This window comes from Falco rusticolus, chromosome 1, assembly GCF_015220075.1.
Source record: "Falco rusticolus isolate bFalRus1 chromosome 1, bFalRus1.pri, whole genome shotgun sequence".
NCBI lineage: Eukaryota > Metazoa > Chordata > Aves > Falconiformes > Falconidae > Falco > Falco rusticolus.
In genome coordinates, this window is record NC_051187.1 from 8681088 (window position 1) to 8694908 (window position 13821).

Below are 13821 nucleotides of genomic sequence, written 5' to 3' on the forward strand. Positions count from 1 at the left end.
TGCACCGGCCCCGCTCGGGGAGGCCGCGGCGCGCCCCCGCCGCCGCTTCTGGCCGCCGCACCGGGCCCGCGGCGCGCAGGGGGGTGCGAGCCCCGCCCGTCGCCGACTCCGCCGCGGGGCGCAGCGCCCCCTGCCGGGGGCACGGGCACGGCTCCCACGCGCGGCGCTCACGGGCCTGGCGCCGCCCCGGGGCGGGGGGGGAAGGGGGCTTCCCGGGGCGGCCGGGGGCTCCGGCGGATCCCGGGCGGGCAGAGCGGCCGCGCATCCTGCGCCGCGGCTGTGGGGCGTGACGGGTTCGTACCTGCTCTCCACATGGAGCGGACCCCCGCGGAGCACAGCCGCACCGCACCGCGCAGACCCGCCGCGGAGCAGACCCCCAGCCCGCTGCGCCCACCCACACATGCTGGCGGTCAGTCCGGTAAGGCGGGACAGCCCCGTCACTCAGGGTGGGTTTTATTTCTCAGCTCCTACTGGGGCTGGGTAACGGCGGCCGGCGGGAGGGGCAGTGACCGCACACCTGGTCACTCAAAGCAAGCAGTGCTGATCTCCGGCGGATGCACAGCAGTCTGTACCGTAAGGGTGCCTGCCACAGCTCCGGTCAGCTCATTCCTCTGATTTCTAAATAAATAAATAAATAAATAAAAAAGAAGGTAATGTAGAGGTTGTTGGAGTGGTTGAATTATATCTGGCGTTGTTTCGAAGCTGTAGCTATTGCAAATGTTCTGCCATATTACTGGCACAGAACCAGTATCTCCCAATTCTGCTGAAAGACCTGAATTCTTAAAGTCGATCAAATCTAGTCTGTCTCTTGGGAGGCACTGACAGGACCTTCAAAACCCACTGGTTTTGAATAAATGTGTTTCTGGCCTTCCTTTATGAGGATGCTCCATTGCGAGAGTGGGAGATCTACAGAGTGGCTGCCAGGCATTTGGGCAGAGACCCCTGGGGCACTTGCCACATGGAAACGGTCCTTCTCTGCAGCCCCTCGGCTCACCTGTCCTTCAATGTCACGGCTTTTGGCTCGCAACTTGTTAACCTGGCATTCAGCAATATCAGCTCGTTCCTCAGCCTCTTCCAGCTTGTACTGGGTCTTGCGGCACTGTGAGAGGTTAGTGTTTGCCTGTTCCTCCTGGAAGTCACGCAGTGACATCAGTGACATGGACAAAAACTGGCATCATCCCATTACCATTAACCAAACACCCTATGGCTGCACCACAATAATATCACCCACTAGTTAGCCTTGCAGCTACACCCCTGTGTTGCCAGCACCCTCTGCGTTTCTGTCTGGTAGTATTAACAACATGAGCACTCAGCTGGGGACAGAGCAATTAGTCCTGATCAGAGCCAGGTTGGGAAAATTGGCTAGTGTAGCTCCAAAACTTTGACAACCTCAGGACAATTCCAGCTGTGCCTGCTCTGTTGTGAGCTGTTAAGTCTTTACCAGGTGAGGAATGTTCAAAGGCAGTGGCCATAGCTGCCCTATCACACTGAGTACTCAATTATTTTAATGAACTTGGGAGGCTGAACCTTTTGGAAATCTCCACCCAGGGCTCGCAAAGATTTAGAGACTCCCACACTCACAGCTTCCTCAGCCCGCTTCTTGTATGCTTTCACTTTTAATTGCAGCTTGTCTACCAGGTCCTGGAGCCGAAGAATATTTTTCTTATCCTCTTCAGACTGTGGGAAGTGAAAAATCAAGTTAGCCTTGGAAGAGGGCTTGAGGTGATGCATGTTAAGAGGGCAGAGGATTTGAAATACCTGGTAAGTGAGCTCCTTCAGCCTTCGTTCGTACTTGCGAGCACCTTTCAGCGACTCTATTCCTCTTTTCTGCTCGGCATCAAGCTCATTTTCTAACTCATTAATCTGAAACACAGTATCATGGTGAATGCAGCAACCTGCCAAGAGTGGCTGTTGGTACCACTGTAGGGTTCCGGGAACCAGGGTTCTGCAGACCAAGGCCACGGAAAAAGTGGCCATGCAGAAAGCGACCATGCAGGGCAAGCTTCCTGAGGCTAGAGTAGCTAAAAACTGCTTGCCATGCTGTATTACTGGGGACATGGTGTGTGAATCCATAGTTAGTTATAGAAGGAACTTAGCCGTGCTTACCTGGGGCATTTGTAACAAAATTGGACTTAAATCTCTCAGAGAAGTGGAAATTGAAACAGGAAAGGGAGGGCTCTGTCAACGTTCACCAGGTAAATGGGGAAAATCTGTTTAATTTGTAGTCTTGGAGCCCAGCTCATCCTCATGAATAGTCCTTAACAACCTCCCGTAGCTCAACACCTCTTCTGGAGCGTGTGTAAGTCAAACCTGGACACCAGTGGGTTTATTTCTGTGGGGATATTTTCTGTCAAAGCCAAACTAACTCCCAGTCAGTTGTGCTGTATTTTGGAACAGCAGCAGTTGAGAAGCACAGAAAGGGGGCCAGGAGAGTGGTCTCTCTAGCCCAATGCTCTGCCTCTGGGACTGGCAGCAGCACGTACCATTTAGGGATAGCGTGGAAATCTGACTGCTGTCTACTCCCCTCATGCTTGTCCAGCTTCCTCAGTTATTAGGTTAGAGGTGTAAGGTGGCACATCTATGCCTGTTCCTTGCCAGCAGTGCAGGGTTTAACTACTCATCTCACCTGCTGGAGATACCTGGGGTTGTCCCTGTTGTAACCTTCCCAAAGGGTTCCAGCAACCAAGGGACCACTCGGGAACTTGACCTTATCCTACCATGGTGTTCACCATACCCTCGCCTCTAGTTTCTGGAGCTGCTTCTTTCCACCCTTCAGAGCCAGCTGCTCGGCTTCATCCAGTCGGAGCTGCAGGTCCTTCACTGTCTGTTCCAGATTCCTCTTCATCCTCTCCAGGTGGGCGCTGGTGTCCTGCTCCTTCTTCAGCTCTTCTGCCATCATGGCTGCCTGTTGCAGTGCACAGTTATGTTATGAATATGCCTCCCTGGCAGTTCTGCACTCTCCCTGGGAGCACTGCCCAGCTTCGCGCTGGTGTGTGGCTTTTTGCATTCTCAGTCAGTGCTCACGGCTGTGCCAAGAATCTGTCATATAAAGGGGGTCACTGTTTCTCAGTATTGGCATTTCTAGAGCTACTCTGCCTTGGAGAACAAGCAAGGTTGATGACAAGAAAAAAAAAAAATTAAGGCATGCAAATGACTCTATACCGAAGTTCCATTTTTTTTTAAGAGACAGTGGAAATTAGAGACACGCTGAAGTATCACCAGCTAACACTCTGCATCTCTGGGCTCCCAACTGATTTTGAATATCTGGCCATTTGCTGCCTAAATTTGCTGAAAAGTCAGACTCCCAAGCAGTTTTTGCTAATGAAATGACCCCAAGTATCTCGAACCACAATGTCAAGCTTGTGCCTGCTGAGGTGTCCAGGACCTGGATGGACAGCTGTCTCCAGTGTGACAGGGCAGAGGGGACCCGCAGCACTGCCGCAGGCAGGTGGGCAGAAGAGTGCTTCAGGCCCAGGTATGCCTTGGCTTGATGCAATTTTCTGTTTCATTTTCATCTGCCTTTCAGAGGTATTCCTGAGGTTGGTCTCTTCTGATGCCGTGGAACTGTAGCCTTGTTTAAACTTTTAAAAAGAATTTCCATTCTTTTTATTTCTTACATGTGTGGAAGCATGTATGATTTTAGCCTTAATTTCAGCTTTTCTGTGCCATGTCTAAATGGGATTTGGTTTGGACTGCTCTTTTCCTGTTACAATTTTGTGGCCATCTCTTCTATCCTATTACATTTATCCTGGAAGCAAAAGGGAATGTGGGTATGAGGGAGGGGAGACAGGATGCCTCTTCAACACAGGCTGCTAGCAGAACATGAGTAGAGGACCTAGACTGAGGGGGTCTTCCATGGCAAGCAGTAGGGCAGAGGCTGCATGAGGCCCATGTGGGCGAGATTGTCTGTCACCAATATTTTCTGTTCCTGTGTTGAAGAATTTGTTCTCCTCCACCTGACTGCTGCCTTTCTAAAGCGCAAAAGTGACTGCAGTAGTATCATGTGGAAGAGAGGCAAGCAAGAGTACTCACGTCTGTGATCGCTTTCTTTGCTTTCTCCTCTGCATTTCTGGCTTCCTGAATGCTGTCTTCGACCTCGTTCTGTAAATGAGTAATGTCCACTTCCAGTCTCTTCTTGGTGTTGAGAAGGCTTGTGTACTGTGGGGACAGTCCAGAGATAGGTCATTCCCACCCCGTTTCATACCACTCCCGCATGCCTGTTGTACAGGAGATGCCAAATACCTGCGAGTGGAAGAGCTGTGCTCGCTCGCTGGCATCTGTCAGCTCCTGCTCAGAAACTTTACGGGCTCGCTCTGTCTGCTCCATAGCAGCTTGCATCTCCTCCACTTCTGTTGCCATCAGATTGTTCCTACGCTCTGCCAGGGCAAGCTGCTCCTTCAGGTCATCATTCTGTCTCAAAGCATCATCCAAATGGAGTTGGGAGTCCTTTGAAGGTGAAAGCACCAGGAGACTCAGAGGCAAGCAGAGTGAGTGGCAAAGACTTGTAGGACAGTAGCCCTCATGGCCCTTACCTTGAGTTGCCCTTGCACAGCTTTGAGGTGCTTCTGTGTCTCTGCCACCTGACAGTTGGCATGCCTCAGCTGTATTTCCATGTCATTCAGATCTCCCTCCATCTTCTTTTTCAGCCTCAATGCGTCATTTCTGCTTCTGATCTCAGCATCCAGTGTGGTCTGCATAGTCTCTAATACCCTCTGGTGATTCCTTTTCAGCTGTTGAATTTCCTCATCTTTCTCTGCGTTCCTTCTGTCAACATCTGACTTCACCTGGTTCAGCTCCAGCTGAACGCGTAAGATTTTTCCCTCTTCGTGCTCTAAAGAGCCCTGGCAGGGTTGAAATAACATCAATGGATCTGTAGTGTCCATTAATGGGAAATACCCATGCAGAATTTTGGCACTTTGCAGCCAGTAACACAGGTATTGCGTGCCTTACTGTGGACCTTTAGAAAAGGCCTAGTACTGACTGCTGTTCCCCTACACAAGAGTCACTACACCTCAACTGGATATTAATCAGTAATTTAGGAATAAGACTCCTTAGGAAAATACCTCTGAAGCCAAAAGGCCTGGGCACTGAGTGCTCTGTTGATACTGCAGAGATAACAAAACATATGACAAAATGGGATGGTCAAGCCTCGGGCTCAGAAGAAGCTTGCCTTCTCTTGCACCTCCATGCTTAAGTCTGCTTAGGGGGTCTGCACGTAGTCCCACCACACTGTGGGCATGTTCTACTTCCATACAGCCTTTTCCCTTTGATACTCACATTATCTAGCTTCAGGTGCCTAGGAGTTTAAAGCCTGAGGCTGAGTCTTTACAAACAGCGGACAGAAATAAGCCCATCCAGAGAATGAAACAGTTGATGTAGCCTTGGCATCTCTTTTAAAATAGACCCTACAGAGATGCCTATTTCAGATAAAAATATTTTCCAATAAGAATGATGCTGCACTGGAGGAAGTTGTTGAGCAATACTGTGAAGTCTCCATCCTTGGAAGTTATAAAGACCAAGCAGACGAGGCTTTGAGCAACCTAATGTAATTTTGAAGTTAGCCCTCCATTGAGCAGGAGGTTGGACTAAAGATCTCCAGAGATCCTTTCCAGTCTAAGCTAATTCTGTGTCTCTGAGCTATGTCCTAGGTATACCGTGAGCGGCTCCGTGAAATGCTCTCAGACATTTTGTGGAGAATCAGATATGGTTATACAAAAGTAATAAAAGCTTTTTCCAGGGACGGTCAGGGCAGAGTGGGAACAAAAGGCAGAACCCAGACAAGAAGGAACTGAAGGAGCTGCAATTTGGCATGGACCGGGAAAAAACTAAATTTAAAGTTATGAAGTGCTGAGGGGCAGCCAAAGACAGTAAGGAAGACTGAGCAGTCATGGACTTGTGGGACCTGGTATGCAGCCTGCGTCAGCAAAGCACATCAGTGTACCAGCCACATCTCCACGATTCAGTTGATCCCCAGCAACCTCTTTGTGTTCATCAAAACACGTCCTGTGAACTGACTGCTCTTTGACTGTCTTACTGGCTCCCATTCATTGAAAGTGGAGGAACTGAAGAAATATAATCTTAATTGCCTTCAACATTCAGCTTTCTTTGAGCAGGAGGTCACACTGAGAAAACTTTTAAGTCTAGATTAGACTTGCTCTGAAAACATCCTTGATTAATTTTACTAGAAAACAAAACTTGTCTGAGTCCTGAAATACAAATGGCCTTTCTTCAGCCTTCTACAGGAGCTCATTCAAACAGGTGGTGTGAAATGATCTCTATTTTAGTCTGGACTGAGTAGTTTTTGCGTGATAGCACAGTAAGGAATGCCACATTGGTATGGGAGAGGAGCCCTCCTTATGCTATTTGATCTGCTTGTGCTCTCATACTGCACCTTTGTGATGGTGGCAGGACAAACAGGTGTATATAACCTCCAAATTTTCTCCATTCATGATCTCTCTAGAAACAAGCCCCCTTATTGAGGACACTTGCCTCTGCTTCTTCTAATGCTGCTTGAAGGTCACACTTTTCTTGCTCAATTTGCTTCTTTGCTTTCTCCAGTCCATGTTTAGCTTTTCCAGATTCAGCTATCTGTTCGGTCAGATCAGAAATTTCCTCTGCAACACAGAAAACACACACTCAGCTCATCTGAAATAAAGTTTTCAATGGCACCTGCAATTGCTGTTTGCCAATGGGAGTGATGGAAGAGTTAATGATGTAATGTGATGCAGTGAGGAGAAATAATAAGTCTTGTGTGCAGTCTTTATTTCTGGTTACCTCCTGCTTCCAGGTCAGTGTGCAATTTAAAAATGGGAGTGGCCAGCTGGAGTAAGCTCAGAAAAGAATGTTGACTTCCTCTGGATAGCGAAATTACATCTCCAGAGACAGTTCTGTTTGATTGTTCTCTTTATCCTCAAATACTTCCCAGGGATCATTCAGCTCACAAAAAAGAACAGGGTTGGGTTTCCTTTAGATGGTTAGTTTGTTTATTAAATGCCAATCTGTTGTGCCACAGCTGCATGGTCCTCCAATAATCAGGAGATAAGACAACAGCCCTCCAGATTTTTTTCTAATGACAGTGAGTGAGGTAATCTGGAAAAAATCGAGTATCTTTTTTCATCATAATTTCTGTCCATTCAGGTAACTTCATCGCTATTCATGAATGGGGTTATGATGGTGTGAAGGAGGAGAATACCATGAGGAAGTAGGATGCTGTTAATGAACCATAGGCATGTGCTTACAGGTGACTTTGTGATCAGCTGAACAGGAAAGACAGACACCTAACCTGAGCGTTGTGGGGAAAATCCTAAGGAACAAAACCCTGGGGAGAGGCAGAGTTCTGGTATCCAAGGAATGTAGACACATCTTAGGACTCCTGGTGGATTCCAGCTGATAGAGATCTGAACTTACGCTGGAGGTTCTTGTTTTCCCATCTGACAGTCTCAGCCTGGTCAAGCATTTCTTCATAGGCATTCTTCATCCGGAAGATCTCAGTGCTGAGAGAGTGACACTCCTTCTGGGCAGCTTCCAAATCAGCCTGACTGTCCTGGTACTTCTGTTTCCATTCAGCCAGGACCTGGAGTGACAGGAGCAGAAGAATGACCTATTCTGCAGTACTCCTGTCTCTGCACATCTACAGGGCAAGAACCCAAGAGGCATGACATGTCTTGCAGTCTTTTGCTTTGGATTGTTCTCTGCCTGTGACAATCAATTCACCGTGATACGTACTCTGGCCGTTTTGGTGGAAGCTACTTCACTCACCCTCTTCAGCCAGCACTAGTGCATACCCCAGACTCTCAGGCAGGAGTTTGGGTTGACAACAGCCTGGACACGATGAGGCTGTGTGAACCTTTCTATTATTGCAGGAGCCAGTGCTCTGGCACTCAGCCCGCCAAGAAAGATCATGTTCTACAGATTGTCTCCTGAGTTTGACACAACAGCCCTGCAGGGTGTCTGTTGTAGCACATTCACCTAATTCGCTCACACAAGGCTGGGCCAAGGCACAGGGCTGTGCAACATCACTCGGCCAAACAGTGCTGATTATTTTAAATGTTATTAAAAGCAATGAGGGCTGGAACTGTGGAGAGGAGTCTGAGGCTCTGCCTAACCCACATACAAGGCCAGCAAATTAGCACCGGCTGAAAGTCTAGCTTGCATGTGAATACTTGCTGAGTCTGCTTGATCAAAGACTAGATATGGATCCTCTTATACTCCCTTGCAAAAACTTAATGCTTTTTAAAACTATCAGAAAGCTACTTCATTGTTTGCTGTGGTCATCTGGGGTTACTCACACTGTGACGTTATTACTATATGTCTCATTATGTGTTCTTTACCGCAGCTTTGCTTTGGATAAAATACAGTGTATCTTACTGTGAGTGCAGAACTTTCATAATTTCAGAATTTGGCCTGGCCTATCAAGTGTCTGATGTTTTTCACATTTGGCAGGCTCTCTGTATGAACCTTGTCGAAATTCTTCTGCTTTTTATCAAATGCCGCACAAGCTGCGTTCAACCTCTCCACATCAATCATGAGGTCATCCACTTCGCCCTGCAGCCTCTGCTTTGTCTTCTCCAGTGAAGCACACTTCGAGTTGACAGCCTCAGTCTGCTCCTCTGACTCCTGCAGGCGCTGAGCCAGCTTCTTTCTGCAGGATGAGACAATTGGTGCTGAGAGAAGGAGAAATCTGACATTCTTAGAAAACGAACAGGAAGGGAGTTTGGCATGGGAGAGATGGATGGAGAAAGCAAAGTAGAAAGCTGTGACGATGTGAACAGGGGGCACTGATGGGAGCCTGGGATGACACAGCATGCTGGAGGGATGCATAGGCTGGGAGAGTACTCACCCAAGGAGTAGACTATCGCGATGTGGAGAGGAGCTAGAAACACACTTTCAGCATTGGCAGTGTAAAGAATGTGACTTTTCAACTGCTATGATTAACTCCATAGTTAATGCACTGGAATTCTCCTTCCTGTAGACACTCCCAAGCCTCTACTTATTTTCCTCCTTCAAACCTCTACTCACTCCCCTTTTGACTCCTAACACATCAGAGCATGCTGCTCTGCATATTCCCACTACAAGCGTATTCTGGTTTCCTCTGGTTCATTCTTAAATTTTTACTAAAATACCCTTCTCGTTGCTCCAGACTATCCCGCTTCCCACGTACTTGGCCTCCTCCAGCTCCTCCGTGCGCTGAATAGCGTCCGTCTCGTATTTGGTTCTCCACTGGGCCACTTCGCTGTTGGCCTTGGACAGGGCGCGCTGCAGCTCCCCCTTGGCTTCCTGCTCCTCCTCGTATTGCTCCCGCAGCAGGTCACAGTCGTGGCGAGCAGACTGCAAGGCGTGGGCCAGCACGTTCTTGGCCTTCGTAATTAAAATTATACAAATTGTCAAAATATTAATAATTTGTGACTGGACTTTGTTACTGTATTTTGATAAAACCTTCATGTCTTGCTGCCCATGTGCAACAGTTGCTAGAGTAACAGAAGGAACAAAGCGACCTGAGGGAGGCTGTGTTTCAGGCTTGATGCTGTTAAGTGAGGTCAGGCACTTGTCCATTTTTTTTCTGGGATGCTGCCTCTCAAACATACCTGCACCAAGAGCTTTTGGCAAAGACGCATGAAACCTAGCAACAGACAAGGCAGGAATTACATCTCAAGAAGCTTCTCTGTAAGCTTTTCAGGTAGAGTTTGGTATTTATCTGAAGGTGGAAGACACTCTCAACTGTTTTGTCATATCTAACCCTGGGTACACCTGCATTCCTGCTCTCTTTCCTTTTTTTTTGGCTGCTGTTTTCTTTGCCTCAGGGATTTCCTGTAGCAGCAAGCTATACAGAGCTATTTTCATTCGCTTCTCTCATGTTTTTGAACTTCAGAAAGCATGATGGGAAGGACTTAAATTGTCTTCCTTATTTCACTTCTAAGATCTCGTCTCTGTGTTATGCTCTAAAACAAAATTCAGAAGTTTCACTGTTCTGATGTCTCCGCCTTTCTCTGAGGAGAAATCTCATTTATTTTTTTAGCTCACTGGTTTATTTTTTGCTCCAAATTAAAGCAAATCACCTTATTTTCTTCCTCTACTTGCCTCTTCAGTTCTTCAGTCTGCTGAGTGAAAGCATGTTTGCCTCGAGTCAGCTGAGAAATCAAGGACTCCTTCTCCTCCAGTTGCCGAGAAAGTTCACCTAGCGAGAAAACATTTATTTATTTATTTTTAGGCAGAGATACGAGACATAAGATACAAATGAGAAGAGCTAGCCGTATGGAAAGTGATTACAAGATATAATGTGGTAAAATGAAGGGAGGATAGCAATTTCATTCACATTGGTCGGGAAAAGCTGCCAAAGAGAGGCATTGTGCTGGCATCAAAGGGAACGGGATGAACTGACCACAGACTCACACGTTCACTTTGACTGATAGTGCCTCTCTGGGTTTGGCTGTGTTTCCTTGGGTGGAATTTCTATGGACTGCCCCCAGGAGAGAATTCTATAGTGAGTTTTGTTCAGATCATCCAGTGATGGAAATGTTACAAAATACACTGGCATTCAAACAGCGTATTTAAGTACTTGGCACAGGACTATTACGTTTCATCTAGGGGACGCACCATTCTCAGTCTGTAGACGTGTTTTCTGTGTGTTCAGATCGTTAATTAATCTCATGTGTTCATCATCTTTGGTTCTGACTTCGCTGAACTGGTCTTCAAGAGCTCGGCACATCTTTTCCAGGTTGCTCTGTTAAGAAATAGAAAGCATATATCCTTCAGCTCATCTAATTGTTCAGAAGAACAATGGTAGTGATGAGAAATGTTTTTTCCTGTGCAGGAACCTTGGCTTTGGAGACAGACTCCATGTTACTGGCCAAGTCGTCAATCTCCATCTTGAGCTCACTCTTCTCCTTCTCCAGCTTCTGCTTCACTCGCTGCAGGTTGTCGATCTGCTCCCCAAGCTCAGCGGTGCTGTCCGCGTGCTTCTTGCGCAGGGCCGCAGCCGTGGCTTCGTGCTGCAGCGTGGCCTCCTCCAGGTCGCGACGCATCTTCTGAAATTCTGCCTCACGCTTCTTGTTCATCTCAATTTGAGCGGCGGTAGCCCCTCCGGCTTCTTCCAGGCGCTCGCTGATCTCCTCTAGCTCCCTCGACAGGTCAGCTCGCTGCTTCTCAGTCTTTGCACGGATTGCACGTTCAGCCTCAATTTCTTCCTCCAATTCCTCTATTCGAGCCTGTGAAAATTAATTGGTTAAATGTGGACTTCTGGATAGACAGATTGAAAATTACCAGTAAGGAATAAAGAGCAAACATTCACAGATGTTTATATCAGCATAGAGAGTGAAGCACCACTAGAAATTTCATTGAATTGTGTCCCAGGACATGCAATATTTGGTTTTGGAACAACAGTGAATGTAAAATCTGGTATTTCATTTGTTATAGCTCAGAATGGATTTTTTAGGTTATGAAGGATCTAGGGCTGCACTTCTCTGAAGAAATAGGGGATGCGTCACTGGAAAATGTAAAAAAGTGTGAGTTTCTTAGAAATTTCCCAAAACTCAGGCCAAAAACAAGGCAGTGTCCTCTCTCCATCAGCAAACAAGGTGGAAGGAACCTTGAGGTGAGCAGCCGTGGGTTAATAGCACTGAAGAGAAGTGTCTTCCTGGCTCTGCATTTAGGAAGTGATCTCTGTCCTGATCATGACAGATTATGAAACTTTTTGTTGTTTTCTTAAAAAATTAATTCTTAGTGGCTTTGCTTCTGTTACAACTCAGTATCTAATCCATTTTCCAAGCCTGCCACAAGCTTCACTTGAGAAGCCTTTTACATAGCTATATATGATTAGATACCAGAGTTTCTTTAAAAGTGCCCTGAGATGCAAACAGCACCCAGAGTCCATGTTAATTGCTTTATTCATGGGTAGGGAAATACTTGCATAGAACAGTAAGAATAAATATCAACTAGTTCTAAGAAACTTGTGCTCAGCTACTAAACCCACAAATAACTCTTAGACTTTACCTGAAGCTCCTTAATTTTCTTTTGCAGCTGAGAACTTTGAGCCTGCTCATCTTCGATTTTACTTTGCAACTGGCTAATTTCAAAATCCTTTCTGTTGAAGAACAAGAATGAAAATTCAATGCGGTTAAGATCTGAATTTTAGAATTCATAGCATAAAAAGTCAGTGCAATACTTTTTTAGCCTGTCATCCATCTGTTGCTTGTCATTTTCCAGATCCATTATGGAATCCTGAGCTATTTTCAGATCTCCCTCCAGTTTTTTCTTTGCTCTCTCAAGGTCCATTCGTAGTTTCTTCTCTTGTTCTAGAGATCCTTCAAACTAAACCACATAAAACATACTTTGAAACACAGAAATTATACTTTGAAAATAACTATACCTGATTTAAAAATCTAACTAGAGTTTAAAATTGATGAATAGAGAAAACTATCAACCTTGTATATATTTCTCATCTCCACCTGTGCTACGCTCTTGCTGCAAGATCAGAGCTGCCATTATAATTTGGTTGCAGATATTAAGCTGTCTTCAGCTTGGCTGTGTGCAGTTGAAATACAAGTTCTTGAAAAATACAGAAATCAGAATTTTTCCGTGGCTGCAGTTCCTAGCATACAGACTGCTAAATATGTTCATAACTTCCTGAAATACATCCACACTGTACAACAAATAACTCTGCAGCAAACTTCAGACGGCCACAGGTACACTACTCCAACTAATTGGTTAAAACAGGGTTCAAGAAGCTACAACGCTGCAATACTCAGTGATGAACATATTTTAAATAGACAGGGAAGATGAAAGATGTACTAGATTACACAATAATCTGTCAACTGGCAATGATTTATTAGCCAAAATTATTAGAGATGGTTTGGCTTCTTTAGGTGTTGCTTATACTCCCAACTGTAGGTTTCTAGTCTCTTCTCATCTGTCAGAATATCCACCTATACAACCAAAAAACGTTTCCTTACATCATCTACTTGCTGCTCCAGTTTGGTCTTGGTTTTGGTGAGTGTGCTGACTTTGTCTTCCTCAACTTGCAAGTCATCCAGTGTCTGCTGGTGGGCTTCCTGGAGGGCCTTTTTCTCCTTAGTGAGTTTAGAAATATTTTCATCCAGAGCTGCCATCTCTTCAGTAAGATTCTTAACCTGTTAGACAGCCAGCATCCATACTGTGAGAGGGTGCCTTGAGAAATGACAGACTGAGAACACAGTGAGTGCACCCTTGCAAAATCTTGCTTGGATGTAGTCAAAGTGCTCTCCACAGGAGGTCTACGTCATTCATGGGTAGCGTAGCAACAAGTGTCATGCCTGACATTCACACCTTTCTGGTCCTGCAATGGCAGGAATTCTTGCTTTGGTTGTTTTTGACTACCAGCCCTATCCTGCTGAACTGTACAGTGGAACAGGTGCTGTATCTTCACTTGCCTCTACAAGCTTTTCCCACGAGGATTTACAAAAGGCCTCTGAGTTGCTCTTGCTGAAAAAAAATGTATTTCCTATGTGTGAAATACTTGCTAGGCAAACAACTGTAACTTCTCAGCAAGTGAGGTTCTTTAAAAAAGGTATCAAGTGCTAAGCCTAGCCAAAGATATGTTAAGTTTTCCGTAAAAGTGAAGGGAACATGATGACGTGACAAAAAACCTCATGCCCTTGGAACAGATGATCGTGAATTTAGGGCTGGAGCTTCTAACTGGGTTGTTGGGCATGCCAGCTCTGCTAGCTTTGTCTTGGATGCTTATACTGTGTACTTCAATGAGCATGGCACACCAGCAGCCTTATCTCAAACACATCAGGCGCTGTGCATTAGCCTGCCTGACCCTTGCTTCCTGTATGTCCCCTTTGG

General features: G+C 46.2%; 1 protein-coding gene across 1 annotated transcript in view; it reads right to left on the reverse strand.

The window, feature by feature from the left end:
* Positions 1 to 796: 796 nt before the first annotated feature.
* The window catches only part of LOC119153789 (myosin-13), a 31563-nt gene continuing 18538 nt past the window's right edge, over positions 797 to 13821 (reverse strand). Inside the window, exons 23-39 of the mRNA XM_037400653.1 lie at positions 12948 to 13124; positions 12161 to 12306; positions 11989 to 12079; positions 10815 to 11204; positions 10594 to 10720; positions 10056 to 10174; positions 9161 to 9357; positions 8458 to 8641; positions 7408 to 7573; positions 6490 to 6614; positions 4533 to 4841; positions 4243 to 4446; positions 4033 to 4158; positions 2735 to 2905; positions 1759 to 1863; positions 1582 to 1677; positions 797 to 1129 (exon numbers count right to left, since the gene is read on the reverse strand). Coding sequence (XP_037256550.1) covers positions 797 to 1129; positions 1582 to 1677; positions 1759 to 1863; positions 2735 to 2905; positions 4033 to 4158; positions 4243 to 4446; positions 4533 to 4841; positions 6490 to 6614; positions 7408 to 7573; positions 8458 to 8641; positions 9161 to 9357; positions 10056 to 10174; positions 10594 to 10720; positions 10815 to 11204; positions 11989 to 12079; positions 12161 to 12306; positions 12948 to 13124 — 3066 coding nt within the window. The remainder of the gene's footprint in view (positions 1130 to 1581; positions 1678 to 1758; positions 1864 to 2734; positions 2906 to 4032; positions 4159 to 4242; positions 4447 to 4532; positions 4842 to 6489; positions 6615 to 7407; positions 7574 to 8457; positions 8642 to 9160; positions 9358 to 10055; positions 10175 to 10593; positions 10721 to 10814; positions 11205 to 11988; positions 12080 to 12160; positions 12307 to 12947; positions 13125 to 13821) is intronic.